The sequence below is a fragment of the Festucalex cinctus genome, chromosome 1 (genome assembly GCF_051991245.1).
Source record: "Festucalex cinctus isolate MCC-2025b chromosome 1, RoL_Fcin_1.0, whole genome shotgun sequence".
NCBI lineage: Eukaryota > Metazoa > Chordata > Actinopteri > Syngnathiformes > Syngnathidae > Festucalex > Festucalex cinctus.
The window spans coordinates 57150445-57174292 of NC_135411.1; the positions used below are offsets into that span (position 1 = coordinate 57150445).

Genomic DNA, 23848 nt, shown 5'->3' on the forward strand with positions numbered 1-23848 from the left:
GTAGAAACAAACATTTTGTTGCTGTAAAACAGATTTATCTGTTATCTGTTCCCGACCTGAGTATTTATTTCTGATTTTAGATTCTGATTCTGTTTTACTTTTTATCCCTACATTTGAGAACAACTATCTGTACTTTATCGGTCTTAACTTGTCAACATAGGCTCACTACTTTTTTTTTTCAATTTCAGAAGATGAAATGACAAAGAAGATCTGAAAAAAAGAGAGGTGTTGTGGTTTCTTATAAAGTGAAAAAACATGGACAGGAACAATACTGAAGAATGTGAACCAGAGAGTATTAACACTGATGATGCAAAACACTAGTAGAAGCAAGAGATTCTCATTCAAGAGAATTGTTTATGTTATTGGCTCCAAGCATGAAAAAGTGTGTCCATGGCCTTGCTTATATCTTCTGCCAGCCTATAAACACAATCTTCAGTGTTAATATATATACAGGACTGTCTCAGAAAATTAGAATATTGTGATAAAGTCCTTTTTTTTTTTTTAATATATACATTTATACCATTGGTGGGAAACCAATAAATTCCTTAATACATGGGTAGTTTATAATAAAAGAACCAAGTGTGTTTAATAATTACATTTTCATTTGGGTGACTATAATCATAACTTTAATTGAAAGTAAAAAAAAATATAAAAATAAATAAAATAATAATAATAATAATAATAAAAACATCAATCACACGTAGCAGATGAAAAAATGTATTTAATTGTCAAGATGATAAAAAATCTTGTGGACTCTGTAAACCATTACAACACTGTAGTGTAACAATTTAACAAGTGTTAACAAACTAGTCATACACTACAGAAATTATGCAGTAGGTCTACACAATCTTTAATGCAGAAAAGAAAATAACAGAAAAAACATCTGACATTACTCTAAGATTTGCACCTACACGGCATGTTTGTGTTCACAACACAGAATTGAGATACCGACATTAAAATTCTTGTGATTATCAGCTTGAATTCCTACATATTATCTAGGGGTACACTGATCGATCGGCCGGCCAATTTATCGGCCCCGATGTCCTTAATTTTGGAAGATCGGTGATCGGCCGATCCCTTAAGAATAAACCGATCTTTTCCACCTATCTCATCTCCCTCCTCAGAGGTCTGACAAAGTCAGCCACTGTCCTCTTCTGTTGAGATGACTTATTGGATTTTCATTTTTATTTGAAAGAACAACTTCATGTGCAGTTAAAACAACCAATTTGTATTATTTCACCGATATTGTTCAATGTTTTCCAATAAAACAAGTTTAGAACACTGAAGGTATATGCTGCTTGAAATGGGGGGGAAAAAAAAATCGGTATCGGTAAAAATCGGGATCGGCAGGTCAGACTTGTTAAAAGTTCGGGGATCGTCGATCGGCCGGAAAATTGTGATCGGTGCACCCCTAACATCACAAAAAAATATTCAAACCCACTGATAAGAATAATCCCATTAAAACTAGTTTCCATTCAAGTACTGCATGAACCTGGGAAAAAACAAACAAAAAAAAAACCTTTATTTTAGTGCTAATACATTTGTTTTTAGTGAACTTGATGCTACATAAAAACGAATGAACTGCGCTCCGTAGTAATAATATTCCAGTGACCTCTTCATTGAATATCTAATTTAGAATAATACACTCAGGGCTTGAAAATGTAAATCTTAATAATACTAATTCTACTACTACTACTAATAATAATAATAATAACAACACTATGTCTACAGTACATGGAACAGACAGTTCCAGATTCAGATTCTTTTTTACTTTCTACAACAATCGCACTATTACAGTCATTTTCAATTCCAAGATCACAGTCAGCGTACACATGTACAAGATTGCATAAATCTTCAGGCTCACATGTTCAGAGCATTCAAAAATGACAACAAATAGAACAAGTATAATGCAAAACAGATTCAAAACTATGCTGTGTAGTTCATTTACAAAATTCTTTCAGTTGGGTGCTTTTTGTTTCCCATTTGGCGCCGGATTGATCTAAATTGTGTCTTTAATAACTGAATATTGCTATCCTTTTAAGTTGTTGTCTCAAATGGGATGGCAAATACAGACTGTGACGGAGAAATAGAGCCTTTCCACACCTACTGTATGTCTAACCACTTCCTGGAATTAGCTTCACTAAGGCCTTAAGTCGAAAAATTGGACAAATTGAAACATTGTTCCATACTAAACAGAAATAAAACCACCAGTAGACTGACCAGAGGAAAGCTAACAAGAGTAGGGAAATAGCACAATAGCTGCTTGTCAGTTAGGTTACGTTAGCGTATTACAGAGACGGTAAATACTTTTAGTGGTAGACTGGCAGTTGTTTATAGGATTGTCTTTGAGCTTTTGTGAACATGTTTTCATGTCTAAGGAGCTGGTTACTCATGCTGTCTTAGCGCTTAGCATGGTTAGCGAGGTAGACTCCATTTGCATTCTCCATGCTCAATCATTGTGTCATTGTGACATCGCAGGGAATATCTCGCTGACAGTTCTGAACTCTTCTGTCATTGCCCGACTAAGCAATAGACAAAAACTACAATAATGTCAGAGGAGATGAGCTACGCTTGTAAGAGCATGCTCACATTTTTTTTTATGTTGTAGGAGCTGCTTATTCAGGCTTCCTTGTTAGTCCTTAGCATGGTTAGCGAACCAACCCCAAAATACATTCTGCAAACTCTCTACTAGTTATGGGTAAATTAGTGATCAAATGTCATTTTAGCTAAATTCTAAAGATGCACTAAATACATTTTCATGTTCTCTGAGCTGCTACTTCTTGCTCTATTGCTAGTGCTTAACATGGTTAGCTGGCTAGTCGATTGATATTTTCCAAGTAGTCAGCCAGTGTGTTATACCGTGGAGAAAATTAATGATCAGCTGAAGCGGTAAACTCTTGAATTTTCTAAAATCTTTCATCAGTGTCCTACTGAGCGGTAGAGACATAATCTACTGTATGTCAATAACATTGCCTGGAAGAGCGATTCCGAATGTGGACGAGAGCCTTGCTTGCGTTCGCAATCTTGGCTCTCAAAACTGTCCTTTGAGTGCTTTGCCTGGCTATCCTTTGTTTACATTCCTTGAATGCTGTTATGTTGATGGGAAAATTAACAAAGAATTGTTTTTTGGGGCCAATCTCGCCTTGAATGTTTCCATTGTTGTCATCTTATTTATCTTTACTTGAGAGTGAATCAACAGCACCTCTGATGGTTGAAGCACAGTAAGTGGAGGTTTTCACGTTAAGGGGAAAGGGTCTACTATCCGCCACTTTCAAAAAGAGTTCTCCCATCTGCCCTTTTAGCTTAATTAGCCAAAACAAAAAGCTTACGGAGCATCATTGTCCACTGGACTTGTGTAAGGCACTCGATTTTTGGATCCTAATTTGAGGAAATTTGACTATTTTATCTCTCGGGTCAGGATAACACAAATCCAATCATAAGGCACAAAAAGTCCTACATTGCTGTGATTACAAAGTGGACTTTTTGTATTGTTTTGTTGGGAAAAATTAAGTCTGTACCTGCCACAGATGAATAAACTCACTTTCCAGATGCTGAATTTAAAGCACTGTACACTATCATAAACAGTATAGAAACGAAAAACAAAACAAAAACATCCTACTGTATAAAGAAAGCATTTAGAGTCGGTCAAGAAAACTTCAGAAAAGTGAAGCCGATATGGCCACTGCAAGAGCACATTCAATTTCTAAACTGTTCTTAACAGAACCCTTTAATTGGCTGTAAAAACACAATTAGGTGGTATTTTTTTTTCCATATTTCCATGTCAACTCAAGAGAGGAAGATTTAATTTATTACTGCTAATTAACTATTTAAGGTAGTGGGTGATTAGCTTCCTTCGCCTTCATCTAACTTCCGTTGATAAATGAAAGAAAAACTTAAAACTGAAAGTACAAAGTACAGATCTTTGGTAAAACTGCAACAGACACGGGGCTCAAGTGTGTTGATGTTAAGCAAAAGCCATCAGCACAGTCCTGTTATTTAGCCGCTATGTGAAATAGCAAAGGCCCTCGAAAACAGAATTCCATGCATTCATTTGTACTCTCCAGCCACACTGGAGTTCTGTTTTTCAAAAGGGGCAATCTTTTGGATGATTTGGACAGTTACCGGAAACATCACTTTGGTTCGTTGCTCTAAATTTAGCACAAGACATCCTTTTTTATTTTACAGGCAAAATGATGAAAATAAAAGGACACTGTCAAATTAAACAGTTAAACAAAAACAAAAACAAATACAAACAAAAGAAAACAAACTTTTTAACAATTTACAGTAGGACAGGTCTGCGACATCATTGCAGGGGCAGTTACAAAATCCAAACAGTAATACAAATGTAACTCAAATTATTTGTAAAGGAACTACCAGTACATGAATTCTTTGCAGTAGTTTATTAAGAAGTGTTTCGTGGCAGTGTGACACAATTACAGTAAACTATTAATTATTGTCAATTTTCATATGGCTCAGCAGCGGAATCTTTAAGACTGCTTTTTACGTCACGTGAAAATACAAACTGCATATAAATGAGTGCATGTAACTTGCTGTGTCGTCATTCATTCTAAAAATAACATTGCTCATCGCTTGACTGGAAAAAAAAATGCTTTTAGTGCTGCGTTCGAGGCGGCTGGGAAGTTGGAAAGTTACCTCTCAGTGTTTAAACATGCTTAATTGCTTAAATTAAGCAAGATAGGCAATATTTTTGGCCAACAGTCATCATTGTTTTTCTTTATACGGAATAACTTGAACGGGTGGAACTTGGGTGTGTTTGGATTTACTAACAAAGTCGTTTTACAGTTTTCTGGATACCAGCATCAGTCTCTAATTCGACGGTGGGTGGTCCCATTTGTTGGGCTGGATAGTGGATATTTTTTTTTTGCCACCCCTGCATTAAAATAAATTAGTTAAGTGTGTGCCCCGCTTTAGCTGGTCCATACTCGGGCAAACCTAAAACATTGTAAATCGATGAATACTCACTGCGGCTGCCTCTTTAACTCAGCATCGGCAAATGTACATCACTCGCAGTATTTTTCCACTGCACTATTTTACTGGCACGTCAGGAAATGTCAACTAAAAAACAGCTAAATCAATTGTAACTGGTGACACTTTGTATGGGTTTTTAAAGAGACAGAGATGCTTCATTAACACAGTAGAAGGTCATTTTAGACGGACTCGATTACATTAATCACGGAAATTGTCGTACAAATGCATGTGCCCTTTGTTTGCATACGGCCGGGAAAGAAAAGAGCTAATGTCAAAAGAGCAAAGCTGCACGGGAGGAGCACCGCGACCAACGACAAGGACGCAGGCACTGGCAATCTTCCACCAAAACAATAATCAGCAAACTGGACCGAATATATATATATATTGGTCATGGTGTTTACGACAAGTGTTTTGACACGTTTCACAAGAAAACGGAGCTTTTCTGCTTGTACAATTTCAGCTTAAGGCACTTTAGAGCTGGAGGCCGATATGTTCTAGAGGCTAGTTTCCTACACACAAAAAAAGACAATACATGCTCCTCCATAGAAATCTTTACAAACACCAAAAGTAACTGATTGAACCATGTGTAGCGTGTGTGCGCGCATTTACACATATTTTAGCTGCTGGTTATGCCTAAAATGCATCATAAATTTATTTGATAGATTTTTTTCCCCCCATTATTTATAAATCTAACTATGAAAGTAGAAACTATTAAATACTTTTATTTTCCTATTAAATCTTAATATGCAGAATCATGCCATGGTTTAACAACAGGAAACATGAAATATTCCATTTATGTTTCGCAGTACACACATAAAAGCATGAGCTTTTATATATGAAAATAAAGCAGCTTAAACAAAATTTCTACATATACTTTTAATAGTCCCATGTCAAAGTGCTTTAATTAAGAAATCTTCAGGAAATTGTTCAGAACAAATCGCTTGACTAGCTGCATTCATATCAACTAAAAATTGGGGTTTTACTTAAAAAGGAACATTCAGCGCTAATACCTGAAAACCTTGACAATTTTGCAAAACAAATAGTGTTGGTTTTTTTTGTTACAAAGGTTCACTCTGCATAGTGTTGAATTTCACAATATGTTCTTCCAAAATATAAGTGAATTTTTGACAATTTATGTTCTTCTTTACGTAAAGGAAAAGTAGATGTCTAATTTTTGCCCATTTTAAGTGTGACATCACCTCAGTCATTTGGCCAACTTGTTCATTGGGGTGGGTTATTATATTTTTTATATAGTAACAGTTAATAAAATATTTTGAACTTGTCTTGATTACAGAACAGTTTGAAATGATCTCCACAGTGTCTTTGTGAAATGTTTTGGGAAGTGATGACTTAAGTGCATTTGATAATGATGGCGAAGATCTCGGACCAGTGGTGCAACGGATCACAAAAGTCACGCACGGTTCAGATCGGATCACAGATCGGATCGTTTTAAATAGTACTTTGTAAAACAATTTTGCCTTTTAAATTCAAAATGTCTAATATGGACGTTTAGGATTTAGGAACACAGCTAAGTGCAATATGACGCAGATACATTATTTTATACATGTCCATATGTAAAATAACAAGGTATTAATGGCTTAAAGTTCTGTTACTAAAATCTAAACGGCTATTTTTGACATTTTGTGTTGAATGATTTTTCTTTTCTTTTTTTAAACAGGCAAACGTGTTTGTCAGACAAAGTTCTATTCATCACTCTAATTTTGTTTTAACTCTTTGACTGCCAAAGACGTTTCATGATGATTAGTAAAATTCCAATGAATGGAATGCGATCTTTCATTGAGTAGCCACATTGTATATGTAGTAAAGGCAAACAATATTCTTTTTGCCTTGAAAGATGAGTTAAAATGCTCAAAAGCGGCTGGCACTGTGGATTTTTTTGTTTTGTTTTTATAACCCCTGGCAATCAAAGAGTTAAACAATTAAAAGAATTACAAAATAGCCTTGGTCCATAATATTGAGAAAAAAAAAAAAAAGTAAAGACAGCAAGCCAGCTACCAGCTATCAAACGAATTACTGTTACCAGGCAGGCACTTATTGCTTATGCTAACAGCTAGCTGCTAGCCATTAACTAATTTGCTCCCAATAACGTGTAAATACGTTTTTTTTTTTTATGTTTTAAGTGTCCCAAAGACATATTTATACATTTTTTGTTTTTCTTTTTCTGCCAAAGCATACAGAAGGCTTTGATGCAGCCTCTCAACTGCAAAGAAAAGTTGCAGAAATGGTAGATATTACACAAACGGCCAGCAGGTGGCAGCAGAGCAAAGGATATCAACCAGGGCCATCGAGAAAAAAAGCTAAATTACTTACAATTTAAATAGATTTGTGGAAACTGATGAAACTTAGCTCTCTTCTAATGCTAATTGCTGCAAAACGTTAACAGAAACATACTTTTTTTTTTTTTCCCTGATGAAAGAAGAGACTTTAATCTTTTGATAGATTCCATGCTTTTATAGCAATAGAACACAATATTCTGTGGGCCTTGCAAAATCAGTCAAAATTCAGTAAAACAGCCAGGAGTCAACGGGATTGCTTCTGTGAAAATGGCTGGGAGTCAATGAGTTGTAATATCAGAGATTTGTGCTGTACCGTACAATGGTACAGTGGTTTCTTTGGGTCCCAAATTAGCCATTTCAGGATAGCTTTGTGTTCATGTTGGTCGCAATTATATAATGTCAATCAAAACTACGATAAAGAAATCTGAAACGTCTGGAAGGGAAATCAAGTTAGCCATCATTGCGGGCCAACTTCAAAGTAAAAGTGTACTTAGGCTATTTGCATTGCAGTCAATGTATTATTTGGTAAACTTCATTTTGAAGTTAGCCTTAGCGTAGGCGGTGTGTTACGTTGAGTATATTTCCAGCTTCCTTGACATGTTTTAACGATGGTGCTGGGACAAGAGGCAGAAAAAAAGAATCCTGTATCATTATTTAAGGACAAATCACCCCCCACCCCCTTTGCCAAAATAGTCCCATGCATGCGACTTGCGTGATCCACAAGTGTTATCAACTTCCTCTGCTACTATTATAGTGAATGTGGACTGATCACGTTGCTTTCGTGTGAATGTGCACTCCACCCTCCCAACCAATCCGAGGATTATGCGCCATCCGAACCGTGGGGCCTGATCCGTACACATCATGGACGTTGCACCACCATCTTGGACACATTCATTTCTGTCAGAAATACTCACTTTTGATTTGTTCATAAACTAACAGGTCATTTCAAGTAAAATTACAGGTGCGCTGCAATATATTACGATTTTGCAGTCAAATACGATATATTACTAGGATTAAATAGAAAATATTTTCCAGAAGGCCAATTCCTACCTGAAATCTGTATTAAAAATGAATTTGATTGTTATATTATATAATATTCAAATTTCATGATCCAGTGATTTTGGGGGTTTTGATAGCTACTAGCCATAATCAAAATATCGAAAAACAAAATCATTAAATATTGCACTTTGGTGTGTCAATAAACAATATGACTTTCACTTTTGGAATTAAGCTGAAATGAAGTTGTCCATGATATCCTAACATATTGAGATACACCTGTACATGATATAGTTTAGTTATAATAACTTAATTGAATATATTTGCTAACTGAAGATGTTGGCCACGTAAAATGAGACAAACCTAAACATCTGAATCCCCTGTACACGATTCAAAGCTATATATATTTATATGAGTCAAGCAACATTTCATTCTACATTTAACTGTTGTATGAAATATACAAAATTTGATCTAGTAGTAGTTTTCTACAGAGTACCTCATGTGTGAGCGTACATCACCACTTGAGTATTTTTGTTCGACAGTAGGGACATTCAGCTTTGCTGGGCGCGCAGCTCTCACATAGAACGCAATGTTGGCACGGCTGCAGCACAACACATCGGTCGTGCTTTTGGCAAACTACACATTTCTTCGACTGAAGCAGAAATATGACCTGTTAGAGGAGAGGACACAAATGTGACACATGTGGGTTACAAACGCACTTTGCTGCGTGGTGTCTTTTCCTTACCCCATCTATAAGGTCAAGGTCGTTGCGCAGGTGGCTCTTGAGCGAGTGCAGCTTGGACAGGGGCAGCTGGTCCAGCCTGCCGTAGCTGCGCAGGAGCGGAGTTCCGGGCGCCCGGCACAGAGCGTCAAAATCCCCTCGGAGTTCCTTCAGCTTGCGCTCCGTCTCATTCCGTTTCTGCTCAGCTAGCTGCCGCTCCGCCTCCGCCACCTTGGCTTGTTCCTTGGCTTCATGGGCCTCTTTCTGGCATGTTTCACAAGCCTATGAAAAAATGGTTCACAAGTAAGGGACAATAATTTGTCATATATGGCATTTGATGCTGGCTATTTTCACTATAAAATACCAATACGGATTCTAGAAATGCTGCGTATTTTCTAGGTAGGGTGCTCAACTATCCTAAATTAAATGGATGTTAGTGCAATTAATCAGTTCCAGCATTTGTGTGTGCGTGTGTTATCACCCAAATGTGTGCAATGATTATAAGACACGTTTAATCCAGTGTTTGTTTCTTTTGAATGAACTGCCATTTGTTTGTTGGTATGGTACCAGTTTTGTTTTGAGTGCTGTTTTTGAGGATCAAGTCAATCCTTTCACTTGCTATTAGTCCATGGGCCAGAGCAGATACCGGTACCACCTGGGTGGGCAAATTCAAGTTGTTATTTTTTTTAATTTTTTTTTTTAATACCTATACATCCCTAGTTTATGGTTTGATATGATAGACCTCTCAGAGTGGTAGCTTTTTAGTGGTTATCACCTCATGAAGTAAACGACCAACCTGTACAAAAATGCATTTTTTTTTTACGCTGGTGCATATCCTGTTTTAAGCAATGTTCAAGACACTTATCAGTGGTTGTTAATGTTGTTTGGTACCGTTTTAAAGGGCACATTATAAGCTTTAATTTAAGCCCATTTGTAAAGCTCTTTGTCAAATATTAAGGTAATTGAAGCTATTCAAACCTGCAGAAATACATTTTTGTTTCACAGTTTTCGCCTAAAATATAGCCTTTATTTAAGCATTGTGACATCAAGGAACATAGACAGAAAATACAACAACTGGAATATTCACCAGAGTCCAAGGATTCAGAAAATGTATGCAACACTATCACTACATGATTCATAGACTTTGCTTATATTTCTGATAAATAGTACTTTGAGTGACACAACCATGCAACAAGGCAGGGTGCTCTGCAGGCAGTTACATCATCTTGGCGTAGTATTAGGGCAGGATCGGCACTGAGCACACTTTAGCTTGACAAAGCAAAACATGTTAATTGTAGCATCCAAATGCCTTCTCTGGATACTCATATCAGAACCAACATTTTCTCTCTCATACAGCGGTATAAAATCCAGATAGATGAAGTACCTGCAGGGTACGGAAGGAGGATAGGCAGACCTGGAACAGTTCCATGATGGGGTTCTCAAGTTCCAAGTCCGGTCCTCAAGAGCCCCTATCCATCTTTTTTCCAATGTCTCTCTCTTCCAACACATCTGAATCTAATAATCAGGATCATATTCAGCCTTCTGAAGAGCTTGCTGTTGAATTGATCATTTCATTCAGGTATGTTTGAGAAGGGAAACAGGGAAAACAGACTGGATAGGGGCTCTCCAGGACCTGACTTGGGCACCCCTGTATTTGAATGTTGCTGGACAGATCTCAAGTTAGAAGTTGTTGATGGTTCACACGGCTTCTTCACATGAGAAGTCCTCTGTTGGATGTAGGGTAAGTAACCACAAAAGAAAACCAAAGGACTCAGAGTTCAGTCAAAATTCTTTTTAGGCCTAAGATCATGTCTAACAATGACATGGTTTGACAGTAGTACACATTTCCTGAATCCTTGTAGTTCTTGTGAGTATTGCCAAAACCAGGATATGCACCAGCGTAAAAAAAAAAAAAAAAAAAAAAAAAAAACTTAAAAAAAAACAACTTTTATTTCATGAGGTGATAACCAATAAAAAGCTACCAGTCTGAGAGGTCTATCATATCAAAACAAATTAGGGATGTATAGGTATAAAAAAAATCATAACTACAATTTGCCCACCCAGGTGTTACCAGTATGTCATATTTTGGGATTTGGCCCAAGGACTACCGGTATATGAATTTAGCAGCTCAGTTAGAATGGTCCTAATTCCTGCACAGAATTTCTTCTATCGTAAGACAGTTTGTTAGGGTGGCTGTAAAACACATAATTCATGATTCATCCCTTTATTAAAGCGTACCTGTTTAACCTGATGCCAGGCCTCCTCCCACTGTTTGATCTTCCTCTTGGCCTCATCCAATTCCCGGAAGAGACGTGAAACATCGCCACTGATGGCCACAGACGTCAGGCTGCTGAAGACCGGAGACGGACTTGGCGAGAAGCTGCCGCTCACAAAGTCCCAAATGCTGCTGGCGCCGTTGAAGCCTTGACGGGTCAAAAATGGCAACACGCACTTTTGAACTGTGTATTTCAATCACTCTTACTATAATCTTAATGGCTACAAATATGGAAATACTTCATCTGATATCCATGGGAAACAGTTGATGGTTCCATTGATTTCTATGCAAAAAGTTTTATGTTAAGGCTTTGACAGGAGTCTATTCCAGATAATTAAAACACTGACAAACAGTTCAAATAAATACTTTTCTAAGATGACAGAACAATTCTATTTAGCAAATATTAAGTCCAAGGGAAATTCCAGTACCATCTCTTTTTGTTTTATTTTCATTGTTTACAATAATAATCAACTTTCGTCAAATTTCCTCAATTTTTTTCCTGTCCTTTATAGTGCTGTGAACAAGTATTGGGATTTTGTCCCCCCATTTTTTTCATCCATATTTATCACACTTAAATGTTTTGGTTCATCAATTCAATTTTAGTATCTCAGAAGGACAAACCAAGTTGAAAATACAGCTTTAAATAATTATTTTATTCATCAAGGGAAAAACAAGATCCAAACCAATCAGCCCCTCTGTGAAAAAGTAAGTTTCCCCCAGATCCCCTTAAAACTAATAAATAGATGTACCAAATAACTTATATTTGAGTGTTTTCGTACAAGAACTGGCCACTTAAGGTCATATAACATCATCTCAATTGGAAGCGGTTTTCACAGAGCTGTATGTTGTACTTGCACTGACCTAAGGAGTTCTGGGACAAAGACGTGGGCGTTCCCAGAAGGCTGTGTTCCTGCTTGGCCAACATGTTAGCTGTGTGGTTGTGATGTGACACTGTGCCCGACAGCAGGGACTGCGACTGCGACAGAGAGCTCAGCGGCGAGGTGGACAGGGACGAGGAGGAGTTGAAGGAGGACGAGCGCGCCAGCGAGCCGGGAATGTTGACCGGGGCCGAGCCTCTGAGCATTCTTTGACCTAAGGCGGCACGATGTAAGAGGTGACTTTGCAGCCAAAATACAATGTAGGTGAATGCATACTGATGTTAACCCGAAACATGACATGGGCAAAACGATTTTGGCCACAAGAGTATTATTATGCATACAAAATACAAATGACTAAGTTTCATATTATTCCGATGAACAACTTGGATGTCTGGGTAAAGATATGGAGCGCATATTTGCTTGAAACTGCGATATGCACTGTCCTTCAGGTACTGCCTCAGTTGGTAGAGCTTCCTGTATTTAGACATCCATCAATCTACTTTGCATTTTGTTTGCGCCTTTATTTTTCTATTGTGGCCAATCTAATTGTTGTATCCATGCATGACATGTCTGGGACTCCAGACATTTTTAATTTCTTCATCCTTACTTTCCAGTCCAACATGGTTGTCTTGTTCTTCTAGCTCCTTTTCAAGCGACGCAACATTGATGTCACTAAAGTTGAGGTCCAGGGCGGATCCTGAGTGGGGGAGGAATAAAAATAAGGATTTTCAATAAAAAACAAACAAAAACCAAATGTTGGATATCCTCAATACCTATGACCGATTCCACTGTGTTGCTCCCGGGATAAAAGGGTATGGCTTTTGCATTCATGGTGGACAAGGTGGTGGGGGAGGAGCTGTCCGAACCAATGCTGGAGGCCAAGCTGGATGTTATGCTGGAGGTGAAGCTTGACGCTAGGGGGTTCACTGCGCAGAACACGCTGTTTCGTGTCTGAACAGTGGGTGAGGGGGCACATAGAGCATGTGTTTTAATTTCCCAGCATTTCATCTTGTTTACACACTGGACACGTGATTTTGGATACACAGGTTAATTGTCCCTTCTGCCATCTAGTGGAATAGCGTGTAATTGCACTGCCTTTTACCTGTACACCTGTAATGTATAGTGATACACTGCCAGCATATATCAGAGAATTAATTACATCATTTTGTAGGATAGGTAAATAATTTTCCTGCCAATTGGGTAAAATTGGATAACTTCCTGCAGCACATATGAAACACAAGTGATCGGGAATCTTTGAATCAAATAAGACAAGTATTTCTCAATATGGCAGGTGTTATAAACACAACTTTTTTTTTTTTTCCACAGGTGATAGTGCCTGTTTAAGAAGTGTTTATTTGTTCTGCATATGTCAATTAATTAAGGTCTTTATTTGCGGTGCGGACATTATATTGAGAAAATACAGCAATCGATCAATGTTTTTCCCCACAATCTATATCACATTGATTCCTTAGAAATAGCTCCCAGTACAGTGCAGTTATACGCCAAGGAAAACTAAAACCACAATAAGAAAAATTGCAAATGAATACCTCTCTCGCTGTGGCAATTAGTATCTTAATTTTAATCTAAATACCATCAAACAAACAGATAATGACTATTAAATGTGGCTAAATGAGGGACGAAAGACTCGCGTTTATCTTACACAGGCCAATAGTGAAGTCTTGTAAGTTTGTATCCACTTAAATGAGATTCAAAGCATCAAAGATTACTAAGTTTAAGCATTTCGTCAGATCAACTTGAGCAAGCATTACAGACTCACATTAGATACGCTAAAAAAAATCCTCACAGTTACGAGAAAGATGACATTATCAGAAAGCGAGGTTGGACCGAGAGTAAGCGTTTAGAGCGCCATTAAGCAGAGAGGACGACGATGTCATTCATTCATAAAGTACAAATTATTGGTGCGATCGTTTTTTAAAGATATATTTTCAGAGGTTGGCGTGGGTGTACAATATGCATCTGGCACGTAAGAATGATGGTAAAATGCCTCCCCACCATTGCCGATCGGCCCGGGTTACGTTATGTGTCCTAAATTACCCCCCCTTCTCTCTCTCTCTCTCTCTCTCTCTCTCTCTCTCTCTCTCTCTCTCTCTCATCTGCCATGGATGTTGTGCTGCAAATGGCACGCACTGCTGTCATGATTGAAGTTGCAGCAGGTTAATACATGCTTTCCAAAAACGTTATTTGCGTCACGCAAAACACGGTGTGGCTATTTGCATTGGCGTTAGTGAATTAGACACTGCATATCAATGAGTCTCATTTGCATTGCATTGCGTCAAATGTATGCAAATTACCTAATTTACATACGCTCAAATAACACTGGCGCACCGTGACGCAATCTGTTTGGCCGCGCACTTAGTGACGGATTTCCCCATCTGAGCGTGTTTAGTGAATTAGGCGCTCACAGATTGCTCCATTTTTGCCGGTTAGCGCGGTGCAAAGACGACGCAAAACTTCAGTGAATAGGCCCCTTAGTGTATACATACACTCGCCACTTGTCCGTTGCTGGTGCTGGAGCCACCGGCCGTCGTCCACTCACTGACCGGACACTCGGAATACTGCTGAGAGCCCGACTGGGAATGCGAGCTGGAATGTATTGCCGTTAGCAATGAGCTCATGGCGTCCTCGGTGGAGTGGATTCCTGAGGGGAGAGATGACAGAATGAAACAGCCCCCTAACTCAGCTGACTATGGACAAGAAGTGTGGTACACTCCGGACTGGTTGCCAGCCAATTTAAGGGGTCATGTCAATAAACAGTCACAGTGCACCAACATTGAATCATTTTAAATGCATAACAAAGTTAGAATCTAATATTACACTGAAAAAGTCTGTATTATAAAATATGTTTCCAATAAAAAGCTAAATCTACTGTCATTTAGATTGTTTTATTTTTATTTGTGACAAAATGACATAATAGTGCATTTATTTTATACATATAAAGGCTTCTTTGTGTATGTTTTCTTGGTTGGTCTGTTCAGTTAATGCAAAATGGAGACTGGGGAATTCCATGAAACATCCGGTGGGGGCGGGTCTGGACAAAACTGCTGACACAGGGATTTTTTTTTTCTTTTTTTTTTTGGTCATATTAATCATAACCCCCATCCTCTATGAAAAAGGAAGTCGCTCACAGACTCACAAGAACAACGTAACGCAATTGTTTATTTGTTTTAAGTTTGAGCTTGACTGAGGTGTGTGCTCTCCTTAGTGCCATTCCAGTAACTGTTTATTCAAACTTTGATGAAAGTTTGTTTGTCTCCTTTTAGTACTTGTTTGTAAAAGTGCCTTGAATGACTCACTTTCTACATGTGCAAAGGCACAAAATGGCCCCCGGGGACAGTAGCCGGTTTGCCGCATGTCGTTGCACTTGGTGGATTTGTAGATCTCAGAGTGGTTGGAAAAAAGAAGCAAAGTTAGATGCTAACGTGAGAAATGTGTGATGCATGGATAAAGAATAAACTTGCTAGTCACCTCTGGGTGAAACTGTTGCTCCGTGCGTGAGTGACAATACTGGCAAGCGTCGCCGCTTTCGCACTTGGAGGGTTCGCCCCATTCATCGCCATGTTTCACGCTGGGACACGGAGTCGACCTGTTGTGTGATATTACAATGGAAAACATTTGCCTTCAACGAATCGGTGCATCTCAATACATTGGAATAATATCATGGAAAACTGACTTCAGTAATTCAAGTTGAAAGTGAAACTCGTAGATGAACCACATCGTGAAATTTAATCACTTTTACCCCCAATATAGCTTACTGCGAAAGAAAACTCACTCATTTTCTCCTTCTAGGATTTTGAATATTACAGTAGATAAGGTATCAAAATCAAAATGGCGAAGCATGGTTGTTAGCGCCCCAGTCAAGAGACCTGGGTTCCATTCTCTGGTTTCCTCCCCAATTCTCAAAAACATGCATTTTAGATTCATTGTTGACTCTAAATTGTCCACAGGTGTGTTTGTCTACATGGTCACGCAGTCCAAATTTAGTCAATTTCTTCTTTGTTTTTCTTTTTCTTACAAATCAATAATCGTCAGAACTTACCTTGGCTGTTATTATTATTATTATTATTATTTTACAAATTAATCAATCTAGAGTGTTAAAAATAACTGTTGGACACTTCAACTGCTGTTTAACTTTACCTCAGAGTTTGAGTCACCTGAAGATTGAAAGTCTCTACATTGTTGAAAGAATGAGTCAACATACATTTGACAGAGTATTTTGTTAGAAATTGATAGATGTAACACTTTGTTGGAGAAGGAAGCCTGATAAGGTTGTGCGCTGATTAATTTCTGCTCATTTCACTGTCATGACTTTTTTTTTTATTGCATCACTCACAGCCCTAGACCTTAAGAAACAGATTTTGGGGAAGATGATGTAACCACAGTTGTTAGAGTACTGAAGCCTTCTCTTTTGTCTGTGTCCTTGGTGGACTGCAGACTGAGGGGTCACTGCTAATGGCAGTGAGAATGTCCATACCATTCTAATCAATGACATTATAGCATTATATAGCATTATAAATCAAACATTTTTTTTAGTAACTTAAATCAGTAATTGAACATGATTTTGGGGAGGTGTGTAACAGTCTTTGATAGCAATCAATATAAGATACAATACCAACTTGACCATGATAATTTGGGAAATCAGGCAAGACAGTTTTTCTGTATAGGTTTAGTTTTTAGTAGTTTTTCTTTTAGCCATTGCTCACCTGTACTTGTACTTCCGTGGATTGCGTCTGCGGTCTCGACTGTTGTGGTAGTGGGGACAAGCGTAGCCCTGTCTGCACAATTTGGGTGGCTTGGTGCACTGCTCTGTTTTATAGTTTGCTAAGACAAAGTTTGTGTCTGCAAAAAATAAAAAAAATAAAAATAAAAAATAAAAAAAGCACGACAATCTCATCTTATGTTCTCATCAAAGAGCATCTCCAAGTTAACAGTGCTTGAAATGAACTGGTGTCTTTCACCTTGCCACCTGGGGTCCTCCGTCAGAGTCTTCTCGATCATGGCTTGGCTGGCTAACACACCGGGTTGCAAGTCAGGAATGCCTTCGCCAGAGCCCAACTGTCCATTCTGGAGGGCCTCTTGTGCTTGGATTTCTCTGTTGTCACATTTCATGATTATTTTTACATGATTACGCCTGATTTAGAACATGAACACCCATCTGCTTAAAAATAATGAACTGAAAAATGCATTGCATCACGCTGTGAGGCATTTTTGATATTTTGACCCTCTCTCGTTTAAAAAATGTGATTTCCCAAATGCGAAATGCACCATTTTGTACACTTACGTGCCACAACCTACAACATAACCTACAAGTGTACATTTTGTTTTGAAAAATCAGATGTCAATCACCTAAATATATAATTTTGCCATGCGTTCTAATATGCAAGTAATAAAAATCACAACATAATCTGAATTATGCATGAATGACAGTGACTCAACTTAATATTCATTGTTTTCATGTCAACTTCTACACTATGAGTTGATTCTGCAAACAGAGCTATCTTGACTTCTATTACTTTTTTTCCCCCTCACAAGTGTTTTTGTAAATAAAGTGAATCTTAAAAGTCAAACCAGATTAATAAAGCTAATACAGTAAAACAAAGTGTCATGCCATTACAAAACAGATATCCATAAATAAATAAAGAATAATAGTTGACGTAAACAATACAAAACAATTATATAAAATGTCAAAAGGATTCATTAAAAAAAAAAGTATTTAATATAAACCAACTACATAAAAGTTGAAAAGAATAAGAAATATAAAAGCAAATTTTCGAAAAAAGTGGAAAAGAATAGAGAAGTAAAACATATTAAAAAACATTATCCAAGAGATGAAAAAGACAAAAAATTACAAAGATACAAAACAAAAATCAAGTCTAAAAGTATGAGTTACTGTAAGTTTAGGAGAATAAAAAGTTAAACAAATAGTTTTTAAAACTAAAATAAATTATTTAAAAATCTAAATAAAATACACTTGAAAAGTAAAAACAATTATTTAAAAGTCATAAAAAGTCATGTAAAAAATTTAAGAAAAAAAAAAGCACAAAATATGCTGAAAAAAATACGGTAATTAAAAACTTACACATTATAGTTAAGTCTAAAATTTTAATTCTAAATACGATACTATGAATACGTAGAAAAGGCAATGTAAAAATAAAACATTTGTATAAAAATCTTTGAACAGTGAGCAGCTGCACTGGCTGATAATTTGTTTCCCCCCTGAAACTCAAGCCAAACTGTTTGCATGAGAAGAAAAAAACTAAACAAAACACATCAAAGCAGGTTATTTTCTGTTTTTGATGTCACCTGATATCATAGACAGAGGGTCTGAGATCATGTGGGCCGTGGGCAAATGCGCAATGGAGGCCGTTCTTCACACAGTGCCCCCGGGCGTCTGTTTCATGGATGCATGTGCCCGTCTTGTAATAGCGGAGGTGGTACTTGCGCTCTGTGTCACCCATGGTCCGATGCAAATAAAGACAACTGACAAGAGGTAGGGACAAAACACATTTTTTTTTTTTCAGACAAAATGATAAAAAGAAAAAAAGTAACAAAAAGCAAAAAAAAAAAAAAAATGTAGTTCACTGTCAGCCTAAAAGACAACTATATTGCATTATTAACTTCTTGCAAGCGCCGACTTCAGCATCTAACTCGAATAGCAACAGTTGCTATGGCAACAGGTAAGGTCATATAAAAATAGCTGCCATTGTCAGGGGTGGCGTAGTGATGGCAGGAGCTTGTTTTCTCCTCAATTGTGTTTTCCAAACAAATAGACTGTACACATTAAATTTCACTCTTGCATTGTATCTTTGATATTAGTGGTGAACAAATGATTTGAATGGATGGCTGTTTGAATGAATGATTGCTGACAAAGGTGTGAGCGAAAGGCCAACAAATGATGCCATTGTCAATTAATGGGGGCAAATTACAAACTCATGTTGCACTGATAACCAAAATTGATCCCTTTTGTCATATTATCCCTTGCAAATAAATCAGAGTAAACACCTTATTACACATTATTCCATAAAAAAAAATAAAAAATAGCTTTTATTGAAAAACTTGATTTTCATTTAAAAAAAATAATAATAATAAAATCACAATGGGGTCATTCCACCTCAGATCACCCAGAAAATGTCATTTTAAAACCTACCTCCTTCCAGTTTCAGTGAAATTTGGTGTGCACCCTAGAAGGCCTTTCTGACCCAGAGTGCCCACCACCGCCCACCCTTAAAGGAGCTGTCTGCCGGATTCACTCAGGAAAATGCACTTTTTAAACACAGGATGTACACACTTGAACTTTCTCTCAGTCTACACATCTGTGTTTTTGTTCATCTTTTGTGGTAATTTCATCCTAAACCCCCACCTCCCCAGCCTGTATTTTGCCATTTTGTGTTTGTTTTCTGTGGGAAGACAGTATTTACAACCCTCCAGCCAATCGCAGAGCTGGGGGTGACGTCTCGCAAACGGGGCCGGGCGAACGTGTCAGTTGCGTGACGTCACTCCCGCGGCAATTTGAAAGCACGCATGGATTTTTTTTTCTTCACTCACTCATTCACACACGTAAGCTTCATTTTTTATTACGGTAAAATGTTATGCCACTTTTCCACATATTGAAAATGATAGCAACATGAAAAATCAACTTTTTGGAGCTTTTAGCCATGTAGAAATGTGAATTCCTCACCAAACACATGATCAAAGTGTGTTTTCCTCCATTCTAACCTCTCTGAGAAATTCTAGGTCGTTCTGCTCTCCAAGCACTAGCCCCTCCCAACCTGCGAAAACGAGCTGTTGGCACTCTTTGACATCATAAGGTACGGACCGACCCCTGGACCGCCTCTGCGGACTAAACGCAGGCCCACTTTCACTGAGACCTCCATGGAATAGTGACAAAAGGTGCCTTTATCAGTGAACATTCTGTCCAAATGAATTCAAAGCAATCAATTATCCTTCGCATTTGCAATGCCAAAGTGCAATAATTGGCTGTCTTAAAATCCCACAAAGGTTCTGGCTGACACTTGTGTAAACTACAAGTAAAGCCTTTGCACTATTGAATGAATAGTATAGTGGTTAGTGTGCTCGCTCTGTAAGCAAAAAACTGAGCTGGTCTCGAACCTTGTTTTTTTTTTTTCCGTCTCCTTCTTCTTTCCTCTCCTCCACGATTTCTTGTGGCAAGGAGATGTTTTATTTCAAATGTTTATTAAATAATGATGGCTTGCATTCAGAGGAGTGCTCAAACGCAGATCTCCAACAGCAGACTGCAGTCGGCTTGCCGGGGGCACAGCAATCACACGGAGAGAGGCGAGGTTTTACTAAACCGGGCATTTTTACTTCCACGTTAGAAAACTAACCAGCAAAACACCTAATATTTCAGAAAAAAATTACATCGCCATGGTGTCAAAGGTAAGATTTAATCATTATATGCCTGAAATTAACTGTCTTAAAGGTCTTAAAATAATGTGGTGTAATCCCTTTAAAATAGTTCTAAAAGGTGTAAAAGATGTGTCTGCCTGGCCGAAATTGGTACGGTTGTACCACACTGCTTTTGCTCGCCATGGCCAGTCGTTTCCATTCACAACATTAGCACATGGCTAGCAGAGCCGAAATCACATCCCCTTCCAGAGAGAAGGGTATGGCCTTGATGTGTCCTGGTGCAGCTATTTACGTAAAAGTGACACACCCCTAAAACAGTTTGGAACAGAGCGTTTTTTTTGGCTGATTTGGGGACAGCAAAAATATTAGATCGTAAGTCAATTTTGATGAATGCATGTCACAGACATCTTTTACACATTTGACATCTATTTTAGTATGTGGAAAAGCTGAATAATATGGGATCTTTAAAGCAAATCCTAAAACTCTGACCAGGCATATCCACATAAAGATTCTCAGCAGCAATGGCATGTTGAAAGCATCCTCAGCATTCAAACGAGCATCTCAAGTAACTGTCGACTTACTCGTCTCCATCAGGGCATATGCCTGTGGTCTCGTCGTATTTGGTGCAGTAGACGTCGGGGCTGTAGTTGAAGGTGCCGTCCCTCCGGCGGATGGGTCTTCTCCGCCTCTGGTTGAGAAAGTGCCAGTGGAAGCACGTAAACGGTCTGTGCTGCGTGCACTTGTGCTGCAGGAAGAGCGGGCACTGCTCAGTCCTGAACTCCTTCAAGTAGCTGGAAGAGTAGAAACCACAAGCCAGGTAACGTGAGATTAAAGAATTGACATGGAGAAGAAAAAAAAAAAAAAAAAAAAGAGGCTAAAACAATGATCCCTCACCAGGGTTCCTTAGGAAATGATCTAATTTGGCTTGAGTTTTCAAAACTTTGTTTTATATTTTTATATATATATCCAGCAGGGTGCTGTTCGCCTCGCCGCCAAGGACAAGGTGAAATGGGGAGTGGCGACGTAAATATTCCCCATGCTCACCACATTGGTGTGCCCAATTTTGTCAAAATTGCACTGCGGAAGTAGCGCTACACCAGGCATAAGTGTCCGTATGAAAAAAAACAAAAACAAAAAAAGGCCGTATGCAAATTGCATAGTTATCCCACAATCCTCGATCAAAATCAACATCTCTCCAAGGCACATGACATCAAGCTAGCCGCGCTAGCTAGCAGCAGTAAAGTGCTCCAGCCGTCTGATTACTTTTCAAAAGGCGTAAATCTACAGCCCATAGACAACTGGAGTACTGGAATAGGCTCCAGCGCGCCCGCGAGCCTCGTGAGGATTAGCAGTTCAGAAAATGGATTGATGGACTGTGCACGCTTTGATGTTGACAGCCTGACTAATTTGCCGTTCCTACTGATCACTTATTAACAAAGCAGGCTTACTCAAATGTGCTATTTATTTAGTTGACAAAATCGCTATTGTGGCTCTGAAAATCACTTTAGTTGCATTGACCAAAATCCATGGGGAGAGATTTGTCTAAAATCTCACCGTTTCAGAGGAACATAGTTTGCTGGCAAGCAGTTTAAGGGGGGGGAAAAAAAAAAGTTGATTATCTAAAATTGAAAACCAGTTGGTTTTTAATTATTACATGCAAATATGGTTTGTCTTCTGTATGTATAATTGTTCTTTAACCAAGAAAGTATATAATGTAGTGTACAGGTATGTTTTTTATTTCTATCCAGATAGCCGATTATTCGCTAGAATTTGTTTGTAGGACATCCAAATACCAAAATATTCAAAAGCTGGAAATGACAAAAATACACCGGTAAATGGCAGCGTGACACCATTTTGGATTTGAGATCAGAGTAAGACATAAAGGTCAGAGGGTAAATCTCAGCTTGTCTTGTCGCCTATGAGGGAAAGAAATGCCAACACGTTGGGAGCCAGATAAGTCTAGGCATCAAATGTCACAATCGTGAGAAAAGATGGTGTGGTTCATGTAATAGTGAACATCATGTTTAAATAAATAAATAAATAAATAAAGTCTAAGCCTTAAAAAAAAAAAAAAAAAAAAAAAAGCCACTCTAGGGAAAGTTAAGCCAAGTGTTGAGTAAGCAACATTCATGGCACGCTTCTTATTTGTGTATCTGTAAATAAATTAGGGTGCCAGTAAAAAGGTTCATTATCATTGTTGTTTTAAAGTCGGCGATGTCACAAAAGTCAAAGTTACTGTTCTGTTTGAAATGTTTGTCACCAAAGAAAAGAAAAAAAAAGAAGCTTGTTTTCTTCACTTTGTGGTCATTAACCGGCTTTTTTTTTTTTTTTTTTTGGTAAAACCAACCCATATTCTACCTAAAGAAGGGGAAACGCTAAAACAAACGAAAGAGAGTTTAAATTCCTTTGGTATGGTTGATGTTTATATTTCAAATGATTCACAAAACATAATGTTCCGTGTGTCTCGAAAGATCATAGAAAATAACGTAAAAAGGAACTGTGCTTTGAAAATGGTTAAAGGGAAAAAAGTTCAAGGTCATAAAGGCCCATAAAGGCTTTAATGTCTAGAAGTGGTGGATTGCCTTTTTTATATTGTAAAAGGCGTGCGTGCCTTGGCTCAGAATTAATGTTGGTAAAGTCTGCTTTTAAAAAACGAGTCCTCGCTGTATTTTGGGTCACTTGCGCCAGCCTGCTATTCACAAAGCAGAGTGCGCTCGCATTCCGACGCAACCCTAGTGGGAATTCCTCAAGCGTACGTCAATTAAAGTACGTAGCAAGAAGTGGCAGAGCGAGGGGAACACAAAAATAAAGGCCGAGTTGTTGACAAGCACACGGGGGTAGCGTGCTAGCAGGTCCTGGCTAAACCACGATAAGCTCGCAAAGTTGACGGTACAAGCCAGCACCTGGACTGGGCGTTTTTTTAAACTATCCCACTAAGGACCGCCATGACGGTGAACATCAAAGCGCTGTCGTCTCAAGCCCGTGGACTCGCTGATTTTTCGGGGGCAGTCGGACTACAAAGCCCTGAGAAAACAACATTCGTAAACGCACGCACCCACGCAAAAGAGTTGAAACAAAGCGACAACGATGCACACGTCCTGTGAGTCGCAATGTATTCGCGCGCTGTGCTGTAATGTACTCACGTATAGTGGGTAGGTTTCTCGGTTTGAGGAGACGCATTGGCCGCCGTTTTCGAAACCGACGGCATTTTCAGTCAAAACAATCAAGTGCGCATGCGCGTTGAGCTGTTGCTCCTGTGGCGCATGCACTTCCCGACGAAGCGCGCCGCCGAGTGGTGAGCAGGATA

The 23848-nt window shown here is 38.4% G+C and overlaps 1 protein-coding gene across 2 annotated transcripts; it reads right to left on the bottom strand.

The window, feature by feature from the left end:
- Positions 1-701: 701 nt before the first annotated feature.
- unkl (unk like zinc finger) lies at positions 702-23848 on the bottom strand. 2 transcript variants are annotated; one of them, XM_077496717.1, is made up of 14 exons: positions 23685-23848; positions 21123-21332; positions 18478-18654; positions 17133-17266; positions 16878-17013; positions 15643-15760; positions 15471-15555; positions 14661-14815; positions 12930-13107; positions 12764-12853; positions 12140-12370; positions 11242-11426; positions 9028-9285; positions 702-8952 (listed from the first exon to the last, which is right to left on the bottom strand). In XM_077496717.1, exons 1-14 carry the CDS (start codon positions 23747-23749, stop codon positions 8797-8799), a joined length of 2178 nt encoding a protein of 725 aa, XP_077352843.1. In that variant the 5' UTR covers positions 23750-23848; the 3' UTR covers positions 702-8796. The 2 variants fall into 2 exon arrangements, with proteins under 2 accessions (XP_077352843.1, XP_077352851.1); XM_077496725.1 differs by lacking the exon at positions 23685-23848 and adding an exon at positions 23445-23544.